This window comes from Poromitra crassiceps (genome assembly GCF_964638095.1).
Source record: "Poromitra crassiceps genome assembly, chromosome: 4".
NCBI lineage: Eukaryota > Metazoa > Chordata > Actinopteri > Beryciformes > Melamphaidae > Poromitra > Poromitra crassiceps.
The window spans coordinates 56012953-56026225 of NC_139626.1; the positions used below are offsets into that span (position 1 = coordinate 56012953).

A 13273-nucleotide genomic window follows, 5' to 3' on the forward strand; every position below is an offset into this window, starting at 1 on the left:
TGCCAATTCTAACAAAACTCATCTGCGCCCCAAAATGCCTGCGCAAACGGGATTTGGGCGGTCTTAACTACCAGAATTATTCACAGGCGTGGCCAGGCAAGGCTGGGCATTACGTCAATCAAAACCAATCAGATTCCAGTCTTGCAATGGCTGTTTGTGCGAGGCAAGCAATATGCTGTAATTCTCTCCATGCGTAATAGAGTGTACTCACTCGTGCGAGGACAGAGGGAGCTTATTGACAGATCGGCTGTGGTGCCAACGACCCTTCGGGTTATGAAGGTAAATAGCCTATGTCCATTGTCCAACAAGTGTTTTCTCAATTCATTTCCCTCTTTGCGATGTGATAAAAGTTTCTCAGTGAGTTATAGTTTATTGCCTCACTGAATTATCTGCTACTCAATTTTAGCAGCATAATTTGATGTCTTGGCGTGGCATTCCACTTTCCACTGCACAAATACCTCTCTGCGCTGGGAGCCGTAATCTCCGTGCACCGCACCCAGCACAGAGAGGTATTTGTGCATAAGAGGTCCTTTTCAAAGCTCTTAGCGCAAAGTAATTGCGCGCTGCTGATGTCGCGGGTCGAGACTGATTGGTGACTTTGGGTTGGGAAGCGACTATGTACCCAGAAACTATAAGTGGTGTATGGTGTATACTGTGTCTGGGGGGGCGCTGTATCTGACTAACGTTGACTCCTAGGTGATCCTCCCGCCGCCCCGTAGGAGAGGTGCCGCCATGCCCATAAAAGGAGAACACAGAGATGGCCCAGCAGACCGGGAGAGAGGCAGACGTGACGGTGTGAACAACGAGCCTGCGAGACGCTACACTCAACGCTCGCTATGCAGCCACAAAGGGACGGTCGTATCCTGGATAATAGTGAGAGTGGCGTGTCTAATACGCAGCTACGTTTTTGATTAGTTCCCTGCTCTGTGTCTCTAAAGCCCGACGCTGATCACTGCTGGTGCCGCTGTGGGTTTTCCTCCTGTGTGCCGCTGGGTGGCACGAGTCCGATACCTCACGAGTCCGAAAAAAGAGGCTAACTTCCCCCAGACCCTAACCCAAAACCTAACCTCTCCCACCCCCACGCCTAAACCTAACCTCCCCCAGACCCTAACCCAAAACCTAACCTCTCCCACCCCCACGCCTAAACCTAACCTCCCCCAGACCCTAACCCAAAACCATGAGGTGTCGGACTCGTGAGGTATCGGACTCGTGAGGTATCGGACTAGGGGGCAGTCCCCGTGCCGCTGTGGGTTTCCTCCTGTGTGCCGGCCGCTCCCGCCTGCCGTCCACTACGGCGGACCTGACTGTGTCCTGCTGTCCCGGGACTGACGTTCTCCGCCTCGCATACTGGGATCACGTGACCTGGCCCCCGCTGCCGCGGCCTCCTGTCCCGTCCTCGCGCTGCCGTGGGGGATTGGATAGCCCAAGCCTGCGGAGAAAGCTTGACTTCTCGCTCATGTTCTGAAGAGGGATAAGTAGCCTTTATATTCTCCCAACTCACCCAAGGAGGAAGAGAGCGCGCACTCTCATAGCTGGGACGGACGTTTTTATCAAAGACTCTTTCTTTTGTTTCTTGTTGGTAATTGTCTATGTAAATGCAGCTCGCACACATTATAGCCTATTACAAGACATTGCATTTAGTCTATGGGGATTGCTCTTCCTAAACCCACCTCCTCTTGTCACCTGTTTGCTGTGCCCGCCATAATTGATGTTTGCAGTGATTTCTTTTGCAGTGTGTCTGCCGTAATCTAGCAGTGTGAAGTGATTTTCTGTGCAGTGTGTCTGCCGTTATTATCCTGGTTGTAGTGGTTCTTTTGCAGTGTGCCTGCCTTATTGCAGTGGAGTGGAAATACGAGTGACTTATATGATATATCTTTGTGGATCTAAAACCCAGTTTTGGAGTGTGCTGTGCTAAAACCACTTTGTAACAAGTTGCTGCAGGAGGGTTAATACAGCTGCAATTCCCCTAATGCTTTTGATACTGTTCATGTGATGACTTAATGACGTGCTGTGCTCCCTAAACTTTTATCTTTTAATTAGTTAAATAAAGCATTGTATATTGTTGTACACTACTTACTACTTGTTGTTGTTCTTTGGGGTCCAGATTTAAACTGGTTTAGTCGCTTAGGCGACACTGACGATAGGGTAACGCCATCTATCCCACATTTTAGCGCTGAAACCCCTGCTTTGGCATGGGGCAGACAATGCCCAGTACAATTATCACAGGCATGCGCTTGTGTCCGCCCCCAATTTGCATTGCGCACGGCGTTAAACGAGCGCAAACGCTAAATTAGCGATTTTGGGAAGATAGAGGGCAAAGTCATAAAGTGCAGTTATTGCAGAAATCGACTCAATAACAACAATTAAACAAGTACAGGAGTTTGCAACAGCAGAGTTTCTTGGCGGAAAATATGTTTTTGCCGTTCTCCCGAGTGAATTTGGGTTTGACTGGATCCAACGCTGATTGGCTGAAGGAGTTGTCTGTCAAGGCAAGTACACACGGCCACTGCGTGAAAGCTTGAGGACAGACGGTCTGGTAGAACCAAATTAAATGGGAGTTCACGTGACCAGTTGCTTTGCCAGGCTAAAGCTTAATTTATACTTATTAAAGTGTCGCTCAGCACATGGTCGCAGACGAAAAAGAAAGTGTCGCTCATGGTGTTGCATTTATACTCTAGTGAATGTTCGCCTCGGTTCAACGGTCACGTGACACTCGAACGCTATTAAATGCTGACAGCCAAGAGAAGAGAGGGAACGCACAGTGAAACCACGTCGGAGGCAAGATGTAACGTACTTGACTGCAGCCGCATATAAACGACACACAACTCACCACCTCTCTCTCTCTGGGAAATGTACAATGTTCTTTGTGATTTTCACGAAGTCATACATCAAGGACAGGCTGATAAAAATAGCGGAGACACGTTCATTCATTTCAATCGAGTGAAAACCAAAACAAGGAAGTCAAACGCATGCCGTCTATATAGCCAATCAGACTTGCGCAACACTGTGACGTAGTCAGCGACACTAGACATTTCACTAGGTAGCAGACACTGCTCGCAGACACTTAAAAGTGTCGACTCAAGTCCTCATTTCTGTCGGCGACCGTTTCAAAAGTGTCGGCAGACGAAGCATAAATTGGGCTTAAGGCTTTACACATATTTGGGTTTACTGTAAGTTGCTCTATAAACACCCAACGCAAATACTACATACACAACATCATGCCCGTGTCAGACATAAACTGAAATCAGACACTGAAGGTCTTTGCACATACAGTCCATTTTTTGTATGCGTTTTTACGACTGGAGAAGGCAGATGGCAGCAGGTTGGGGAATGGTAACCATATCTCACTGGGCAGCCGCCCCCTCCGTACTCCCCTTCACCTTGCAGCAGAGAGTGACAGCACCGCTCCCCGGAGAGAGGGAGCAGAGAGCGACAGCACCGCTCCCCGGAGAGAGGGAGCAGAGAGCGACAGCACCGCTCCCCGGAGAGAGGGAGCAGAGAGCGACAGCACCGCTCCCTGGAGAGAGGGAGCAGAGAGCGGCCAGGTGGTGCAGCATGGCTCCCCGGAGAGAGGGAGCAGAGAGCGGCAGCACGGCTCCCCGGAGAGAGGGAGCAGAGAGCGGCCGGGTGCTGCAGCACGGCTCCCCGGAGAGAGGGAGCAGAGAGGTGCTGGTGAGTGGAGCGAGCACCAACGTCTCTCCGGCTGCCTCTCCGCTCAGACTGGAGCCCTGCTCGGCCGCTCCTCTGTCTCTCTCCCCCCCACACACACACACACACACACACACACGGGTCAAACAGCTCGCAAAAGGCTTTTGACTGATGCGAAAAAGGCAGAAGATGGAACCTGAACTTGAATGACGGGCTTCACAGGTTTCGGAGTCGGTGTGTAAATGCGAGTGACACAACATGAGGTCATATTTATTTTTAAACGTGCCACAATATCAGATGGAAAATAGGGACTTGGTGCAAAAGCCTTTAAGCATTGCTTCACTTTCAGCAAATACACCTGCAGTGTAAACATGGCCTTCAGCTGCTAGCTGGGAGGAGGGACTCTCAGAGAGCAAAGATGATCTTTGATCATCTCCAGCCACATTTTGGCTCCGCCCCCAAGATGGAATTGATTGAAGAACCAAGTTTTGATCTCAACATTTATTGTGACAAAAAGTAACTCTTCAATCCAACACAGAGCTGTTTCAGTCTGTAGTTGCCTGAACCTTATATGGCCTGAGGGGGGCAGCGGTCGCTGCCTGCTGTCAGTACCTTGTCTGGTTTGGGTCTCGACCCCAGAGTTGGAGGTGAAGAGCAGTCCTGCATCTGTGAAAACCCCCATGTTGTTTTGGCCCCCCCCTCGGGTGCAGCCGATATCTCCCTTCTCCACCACGTTCCAGATCTGAGCACAAAGTCCAGTTGAGGTCAAAGGTCAGTTGGAGAGGTTTGTGCTATTCTGAGTTTTGGTACAAACTAGTAGCCTACAGTAACAATGGTTATTTGTATAGCACAAACTCTACAGTATTTGTGAGTAGTACTCCATTATGTATATTGCCTAAAAAAAGTATCCTGATTACCGTACACTAGGGGATTACTTTTGGAAATACTTTGAAAGTGAACGGAGAGATGCGTTACGCCATTTTAATAGTAGCAGGTTTTCTCCATCTTTAAATAATATACATTTCCTATACTGTCATATTTCACTTTTTTTTCTGTGTACCTCAAATAAGTAAATCAGTAAATAAGTAATCTGAAAGTCAACTGATTGGATATTATTAAAAGTGATTACAGTTTTGATGAGCTAACTAGTAACCTTTGTTTGTTTTACACGGACTAGGGTTAATACACAAACACACAGAAATGCACTCCCCACACACACACACACACACACACACACACACACACACACACACACACACACCTTGCTCTGTGTGAGTCTCTGCTTGCTAAGCAGATACACAGCGTTATCCACAGCCACCAGGTTGACCTTTGCCCCCGGGTCACCTCTGACCCTGAAACTGATGGGCTTTCCAGGACTGTAGTCTCGATGCCTGCCGTCCACCGGCCCCACACTCAGCTAGGAAGGCAGAGGGGGGAGGTCATTCATAAAAACGTAGTGAAACAATGAACAACAATAAAAGAACTAAAAGGAAAAAAAATACTGATTTGTGCCACACACACACACACACACACACACACACACACACACACACACACACACACACACACACACACACACACACACACACACACACACACACGCTGGGCAGGTTGTGAACTCACAACCTGATGCGCCAGATGGTTTGTTACGCAGATCTCGTTTTTGGAAACTATTTGGAAAAGGGCGGGCACTTTCAAAAATACTTGGGAGATGATTGGATGCACAATCTGTCTATCACGAGGGGCACAGTGGCTCAGTGGTAGAGCTGTCGCCTCACAGCTAGAAGCTGGGTTCGATTCCCACCTGTGAGCGCTGAAGGAGTGCGTGGCCATCCGCATGTCCTCGAGTGCCCACCGCCCGGGTGGGGTCGTCAAAAGGGCCTTTCTGTGTGGAGTTTGCATGTTCTCCCCGTGCCCCCTGGGGGTTTCCTTCATATAGGAACCCCTCACCAAAACATGCAATATCCTGGTCGCTGATGTGGTGCCTCCTCTGGTCGTTCTCTGGCCTGTTCGGAGGGAGGGGAACTCGTTGGAATAGCGTGATCCTCCCACGTGCTATGTCCTACCGGTGAAGCTTCCCCATGTGAGGTGAAAAGAAGCGGCTGGCTACTGCACATGTCTTAGAGGAAGCATGGAGCCAGTTTTGGCTCTCTCCCGATCGACAGAGGGTGGAGCAGCAACCAGGATAAATAAATTAAAAATTTGCACTAATGGGGGATAGAAATGGGATAAAAAATCCAGGGGGGTTGGGGGGGAATTAAAAAACAAAACAAAAACAATCTGTCTATCACAGCCTAACTTCAACCACTTAGGAATGCCTTCTACGTCCTCGGATGCTGATTGGTCGGCAAGGTGGATTTCTGCCGTGATCATGATGTCATGAATCCAGATGCCTCGGAAGGTTAGTGGACTCACCCCTCCTAGACAGGAATCTGCCACATCTACCCAGATGGAGTCAGCCACCACCTCTGACCGCCCTGCTGCAGCGAATTGTGTAGAACGCCACGAAACGGAACGAGGGCATCATCTCCGTGGTAACCGCCAGCCCAACGGCGGTGATCGTCTGACCGGTCACATCCAGTTGCTTAGCAACGATGATTTTTCCTTTGTTGAGCACCTGAGAAAGTTGATGTTTGGGGAAGAAGCCAAGAAGAATATTTAATCATTTTCACATTTTGATATTTTCAGTTTTGATTCAAGCAAACGAGCAATCATGGTGTGACATTTGGTGGTAAAAGTAGAGATTTTAGAACCACATGATCCCTATCTGGAACCAGCTACCACTCACAGTCAGAAGCCACTTCAGTTGAAATGTTCAAATCTTGACTCAAAACTCTATTCACAATCATATGACTTTTGAGCTCGTCGACACGGTCCTTTCACTTATAGCTTTCTGCCTGTCTGTCTGTCTGTCTGTCTGTCTGTCTGTCTGTCTGTATGTCTCTCTGTCTGCCTGCCTGCCTGCCTGTCTGTCTGCCTGTCTGTCTGTCTGTCTGTCTGTCTGTCTGTCTGTCTGTCTGTCTCTCTGCCTGCCTGCCTGCCTGTCTGTCTGTCTGTCTGCCTGCCTGTCTGTCTGTCTGTCTGCCTGTCTGCCTGCCTGCCTGTCTGCCTGTCAGCCTGTCTGTCTGTCTGTCTGTCTGCCTGCCTGTCTGCCTGCCTGTCTGTCTGTCTGTCTCTCTGTCTGCCTGCATGTATGTCTGCCTGCCTGTGTGTCTATCTGTCTGTCTGAATGCCTGCCTGCCTGTTGGTCTGTCTGTCTGTCTGTCTGTCTGTCGGTCTGTCTGTCTGTCTGTCTGTCTGTCTGCCTGCCTGTCGGTCTGTCTGTCTGTCTGTCTGTCTGTCTGCCTGCCTGCCTGTATGTCTGCCTGTCTGTCTGTCTGTCTGTCTGCCTGCCTGTATGTCTGCCTGCCTGTCTGTCTGTCTGCCTGCCTGCCAGTCAGTCAGTCAGTCTGTCTGTCTGTCTGTCTGTCTGTCTGTCTGTCTGTCTGTCTGTCTGTCTGTCTGCCTGCCTGCCCTAGCTTCTGTCCTTTCTCTTACCCTACGCTACATTCACTTTTTTCAAATGTTTTTTCTTTCCTGTATTAACTTTGAGTTTGTATTATTCATTGTTCATCGTTCATTGTCTCTTCTTGATTCGTTTAATGCTCTGTTGTTTATTGGAAAGTTTACTGAGACTGATTGATTGATTGATTGATTGATGGATGGATGGAGGATGGACATATTTTGCTACAGTGCTGGTCTCACCAGGTAGGTGAGGTGTGTGATGAATTGTCTGTGGGTCAGGTCCGCAGTGTTGATGGTCAGCTTCAGGGCCATCGTGTCTCCTACAGACACCATGTTTGTGCCTGTGGAGATGTACAGGTAGTTTGGGTGGCGTGCGCTGTGGGAGCGGTAGGGATACACAGTGGCCTGGTGTTTGGCCTGCTGCTTTGGCTTCAAGTCTGCCTGAGCGGTCTCAGCCTAGGACACAATAGAACAAAACATGTCATTAATTCATATGGATGAAGATTCACAATTTAGCAGTGAAAGATCATAGTTCATCTTCATCTGTTCATACTCCCCCTCGGTCACATCATCCGCAAATTCAACCTGGACTTCCACTGCTACGCCGACGACACCCAGATCTACATCAGCACAAAATCCACCCAGAACCCGGCCCTCACCCACATCGAAACCTGCATTTCCGCAATAAAAACCTGGCTGACCAACAACTTCCTCAAACTCAACAGTGACAAGATATACTATCTGGACTATTGCAACTCCCGTCTCACCGGCATCAACTCCCGCTCCCTCCATAGACTCCAAATGGTTCAGAACTCAGCCGCCCGCCTACTCACAAACACCCAGTCCCGTGATCACATCACTCCTGTCCTCCATTCCCTCCACTGGCTCCCCATCAAAGAAGGCATGAACTTCAAACTACTTCTCCTCACCTTCAAAGCCCTCCATAGCCCCGCTTATCTGACTGACCTCCTTCTCCCCCATCGCCCTAATGGTACCCTCCAATCCTCATCCACTGTTCCACCATCCAAACTGAAAAGCTTTGGAGATCGAGCATTCTCGAGAGCTGCACCCCGACTCTGGAATTTCCTCCCCCAGCCTATCAGAGACTCACCTTCACTCCCCACTTTTAAATCCCGACTCAAAACCTACCTGTTCTCCCAAGCCTACAACCTCGCCTACCCTTAACCACCTCTTCCTACCTCGCCACCTCCCATTTTTCCCCACCTCCCTCTCTTCTGTGTGCCCCCTGTCCTTGACCTTGCCACACTCTCCCCCCTTCCCCTCTGTTTCCATAGATCCCTGATCGATGCGTTAATTGTTACCTGTATCTGTTGCCTGTTGTTATCTTGTTTTCTATGTACTCATACTGTGTCAGCGTCTTTGGGTCATTGAAAAGCGCTTTATAACATGAATGAATTATTAAATTCTTATTAATAATTCATCATTTAACTTTTAAACATTTTCATTAATTCCATATACTGCTCAATAAAGATCAGAGAATTTGTAGAAAATGGTTTTCTCAAGTGCCAAAGCTGCCAGATCTAGAGGAGTGAAGTGTCAAATTAATTTGATTTGATGAGAGAAAATAGATACAGTACTACACATGCAGTACAATAGATACAATCCATATTGTACAGCTTTCTTTGGTTTCTTGTACTTTTGACTGCATGTATAGACCTTATTCGATTGACGTAACTCGCGTACGGGCACGCCCACCGCCGCCATGTCCTTGACATAACGCTGCAGCTCTCAAGTGACAGCCTATGTAAGAGCAGCGTTTATAGGAAGCTAGCCGCTGTTATCGTTACCTGTATCGTTCCTGTTGTGTTCGGATGGTGACCTGCGTTATACATGGCTGTAGTAATGACAGCAATAAAGTCCCCGTGGTCTGTTTCTATCTCGTCCACAGACGTGAGGGGAGCGAGACTGAGGATATGTCAGCACAGGAGATGTGTGGATAGTTGGGCGAGACAAGTGACACTTTCTGACAGCTCCTCACAGCAAAGTCTGTTCACCTCGTTTTTTCTTTTGTTTATTATTACAGGCATTAACGGCAGCATACAAACAACAACTCTGGGGTTTTTATTGCTGTCATTACCATCGCTGTTTTGTAATGGAACAGAAACGACAATAAGGCTGTTACTAGCGCTGTGTTTGCGCAGGACGGTATGTCAACAATATGGCGCCGTCCAGGGTTAGCGAATAAGGTCTATTGCCAAAGATGCACGGTGAACAGCAGGTGGGAACCGTCCTGTGTAACTTGAATGACAGAATGAATCAGCATGCAGGTATACTAACAGTGATGCGCAGTTTGCGCTGCTGGTGATTCTTGGGCATGTTGATGGTGACTCTGCTGGAGCCGGAGGAGACGATCAGAGGCGTATCCAGAAGATTCAGCCTGACCACGACGTTACGGGCTGGGGAACCGTCATGGTGGCTCACCTGGACCTGGGGAAGTTGGGGAGAACATCTCTTCAAGGGACACTTCACCAAAAAAACAATTCTAATTTATGATCTCACACATAACTGAAAACTAAACCGTTTTGCAGACAATCGTTTAGTTTGACAGTTATTGAGAGTTGACTTGAGTTCAATCTGGACCAGTGATCTCGTAACAGTGGTTCAGTGCCTTCTGATGACATCAGTTAACTCAATTCAACTGTCAATAAACTGTTTGATCTTTAGAATGAGTGAGCAAATGAAGGGTCAATACAACACATGACTGTGTTTGGACAAAAGCCTCAGTCTGCCTTTTATTTCCAGGACTGCAAAATGAATATGTCCAGTTTTATGGTTAAATTAAACAGATTGAAACAATAGACGCTGGTCCTTACTTTGAAGTCAAAGGGCAAGCCTGGCTTGAAGAATTTGGACATGTCTCTGAAGGACAGGATGTAGGGAGACGTCACAATCTTAATGCCAGTCTTCTCTGCTTCAACCAGGTCACTGCCTACACAGGAGAAAAGAGAAGAAAGCATTGACACAAGAACATGATGTTAATATCCCTTGTCCCATAATCCAAGGTGAGCAAAGACTAGTCACTGCTCCGCTCCTGGGCATTACTATACACACAGTGTATGTATGTAGGCCTACAGTAACTTACCTGAGGTGGTGAGGACAGAGGCCTTGACATACACAGAGCTTCCCACCACAGATCTGATGTTGGGGTAGGCGCTCCGGAGCTCCTCCATGCTGAGTCTGACAACTCCTCCATTCAACTGCAGGACACCAACATGGCAGTCAGTACAGTGCAAAACACAACAGTCTCACCCATTCAACGCTCCTGGATGGTCAGAGCAGGGTTTTGTTCCATCAAGTTTTTTTGGTTGGCCAATTCTGGGGAGAGGCGTAGATGCTTTCTCCGATACATGTGCAGTTGCCAGCCACTTCTGTCCACCTGACAGCGAGGGGTTTCACCGTGATAAGATAATGCTATTACCCCCAGTTCCCCTCCCCCAATGGAACAGAGGAGACACTAGTGCAGCTTTAATGCTTTTGTCAATAAACAGATTCCCATCAAAGATACGCTTGTTGTTATTATCTGTATGTATCTGTAAATAATGTGATTAGCGCATTAGTCGTCTGGTCAGAGCACGGTCAGAGGCATGAAATAAGATGGTGATATACAATAAAGATTATTAACACATTCACTGCCAACAGTTTTTTTTTTACTGTAGGTAGCTTCTGCCAAGGCGTTTTTTTGAGGATTCTGGCTCATCTTTCAAGAGCCGAGGATTCTTTTCTGTTAGGATTTTGTGAACACAAAATATCTCAAAAGAACTAATAGAATGTGTGCTTTCTCTGTCTAAAAGAGTTAGTTTGTAGAGTTAGTAGTTATGTAGGCATTAGCAGTTGAATACAGCATGGTTTCAGAGATTTTCAGAGAGTTTTGAGATAAATGGATTTTTAGAACCACCTCACGTGCCTGTGATTATGGGTGCCCTTGGGCAAGTGTGTATACTGTATTGTGTGTGTGTGTGTGTGTGTGTGTGTGTGTGTGTGTGTGTGTGTGTGTGTGTGTGTGTGTGTGTGTGCGTGCGTGCGTGCGTGCGTGCGTGCGTGCGTGCGTGATTCGATAGAACAGGCAGAACAGTCACTTTAACCATTTATTTTTGGCATCAGTGAGACATCAGACATCTAAACAATATCGTTCTGAACAGTCATCTCCTCCATAGCAGCACCCGCACCCATGGCCGTAACTAGCTATGAGGACGGGGAGGTCCGGACCTCCCCTAATATTTCAGAGATTTTTTTTTTTTTTTTTTTTTTATAAAACAATCTGCATGGAAAAGCATGAAAAACACGGGATCGCTTTTATTTTGAAACGAAAGACAGGTCAGGCAGGAAGTCATCTGACGCCGCGTCCGCGGTAACTTGATTCCGAGAGAGCAGCAGCATGGTGGTGAGTGATGACTGTCTGTCTGCCTGGCGAGATAATTGAAGGTGAGCAAGCTGCGAGACAGTGAGCGAGTGAACGACAGACAGTGAGTGACACTGACAGATTTTTTAGCAACAACCAAGAAAGTAAGTGTCTAGTCTGTCTCTTAAGTAATGTTACCTGTGTGACACGTTGGGATGCTACTGGCTAATCATGCATGATGCCAATTGCCAAGCTCCCGAAGTCAGGTATGCAGGTGGCTATATGCATGGTTTCAGTTTCATGACAAAAAGAGGTAACAAAAAGTAACAAAAAGAGGTGGTGTAAAGTTAAAAACAACATAATATATTTTATTTTATTTTTCAATCGTTCCTATCAGGAATAAATAAATGTCCCTCTGTATGTTTTTTTTATTATCGATGATGACTTTGTGTGTTGTGTACGGCTTGGGTTGTGTACCTGTGTTTGTAGGTGTCATTTTGATATGAATTTGGCTAAAACATTTTGTGTTTGTTAGTTACAATTATGTTGACAGGAGAGCTGAGCAGGTGGTGACATGAAAGAGAATATACTGAATAATGACATCACAAAAGTATAGTCCTAATGTTGATTTAAAATGATATATTACTCTAAATATGGCTAAAAAAGGGGGGAAAAAAACCTCAAATTCTTTTTCGGCGGCGCCCTTGGGGGCGCCGCCGAATCCGCCTCCCCTTGCTGGACCTCCCCTATTTCGGAACTCTGGTTACGGCCCTGCCCGCACCCCCCTCTCCTTCAAACTCCTCCCTCCGTAGGTGTGTCTCTGGTGGCTTTGCAGTGTTTGTTACAGGCGAGTTTCTGCTGCCTGTCTGTCTGTGCTGCTGCTGCTGGCGCGGCCGCTCGTCGGGCGAGTCTGGATTAGACTGTAAAATCGGGCTTGTTCGTTTCTGGGTTTTCGGTTGTGAGCTTTGATGAAGTTGCGTGCGATTCTGGCCTTTCTGCTGGTGTTTCAAAGTGTGTTGCACCCATAATCTATTATGCAAATTTGCAATCCCCCACCGCCAGCTCCCAGCGCGAAAGCGAAAGCGTTTTCGCCAATCCATTTTCATGAGAATGGCTTCCTCACGCTGCTGTTTTTTCTTGGCTTTCTGCTGCTCTGGAGAGCACTGTCGCCACTTAGTGGGTCGGTGGAATGGGTTGTACACGTTCGGTGGCTCCCATATTTATATAGGAGATGTAGGCGGCTTTGATCAACGTCCCACCGTCAAATTTTTTTTTTTTTTTTGGACGAGTTGACTCGTCATTGGCAGTCAACCGTTGGTTTCTGCTTGACGAGTTGACTCGTCAACGGCAGTGAACGTGTTAAAGTGTAACTAAACCCGAAAACACTTTTTTCAGCTTTTAACCAATAGTATATGGCTTTTGAGGTGGTGTGTGAAGGATTCTGGTCAAAATCTCAACATCACAGATGTAAAATGTGCCCAAGTGATGAGCTCTGAAGCCGGCTTGCAGCTGAGAATGGTAGCTGGACTGTTTGGACCCTGTTCCTCAAAAATCAGATTTCGAAGTAGGTGTTATTTTGATAAACTGACCTCATAACGGGGGTCTACATGGGGTCTATACTGTTACGTTAAAAGATCATAAAGCTAACGCTGTTTCTGATAGTTTACTACTAATTTAAGGCTAATGTTGCTGAGCTAGGGTAGCCTGGCAGCTGGCTGTGTTGTTGTGTGACGCAATACTGCCCTACAAATCCTATCCGCA

The 13273-nt window shown here is 47.4% G+C and overlaps 1 protein-coding gene across 1 annotated transcript in view; it reads right to left on the bottom strand.

Annotated features, from left to right (window-relative positions):
• The window catches only part of LOC310775854 (venom factor-like), a gene marked incomplete at both ends in the record, with an annotated part of 96400 nt that overhangs the window by 39282 nt on the left and 43845 nt on the right, over positions 1-13273 (bottom strand). Inside the window, 8 exon segments of the mRNA XM_083635980.1 lie at positions 4261-4390; positions 4910-5065; positions 6064-6126; positions 6128-6265; positions 7393-7608; positions 9451-9600; positions 9987-10102; positions 10256-10370. Of these exon segments, the coding sequence (XP_083492106.1) occupies positions 4261-4390; positions 4910-5065; positions 6064-6126; positions 6128-6265; positions 7393-7608; positions 9451-9600; positions 9987-10102; positions 10256-10370 (1084 nt within the window).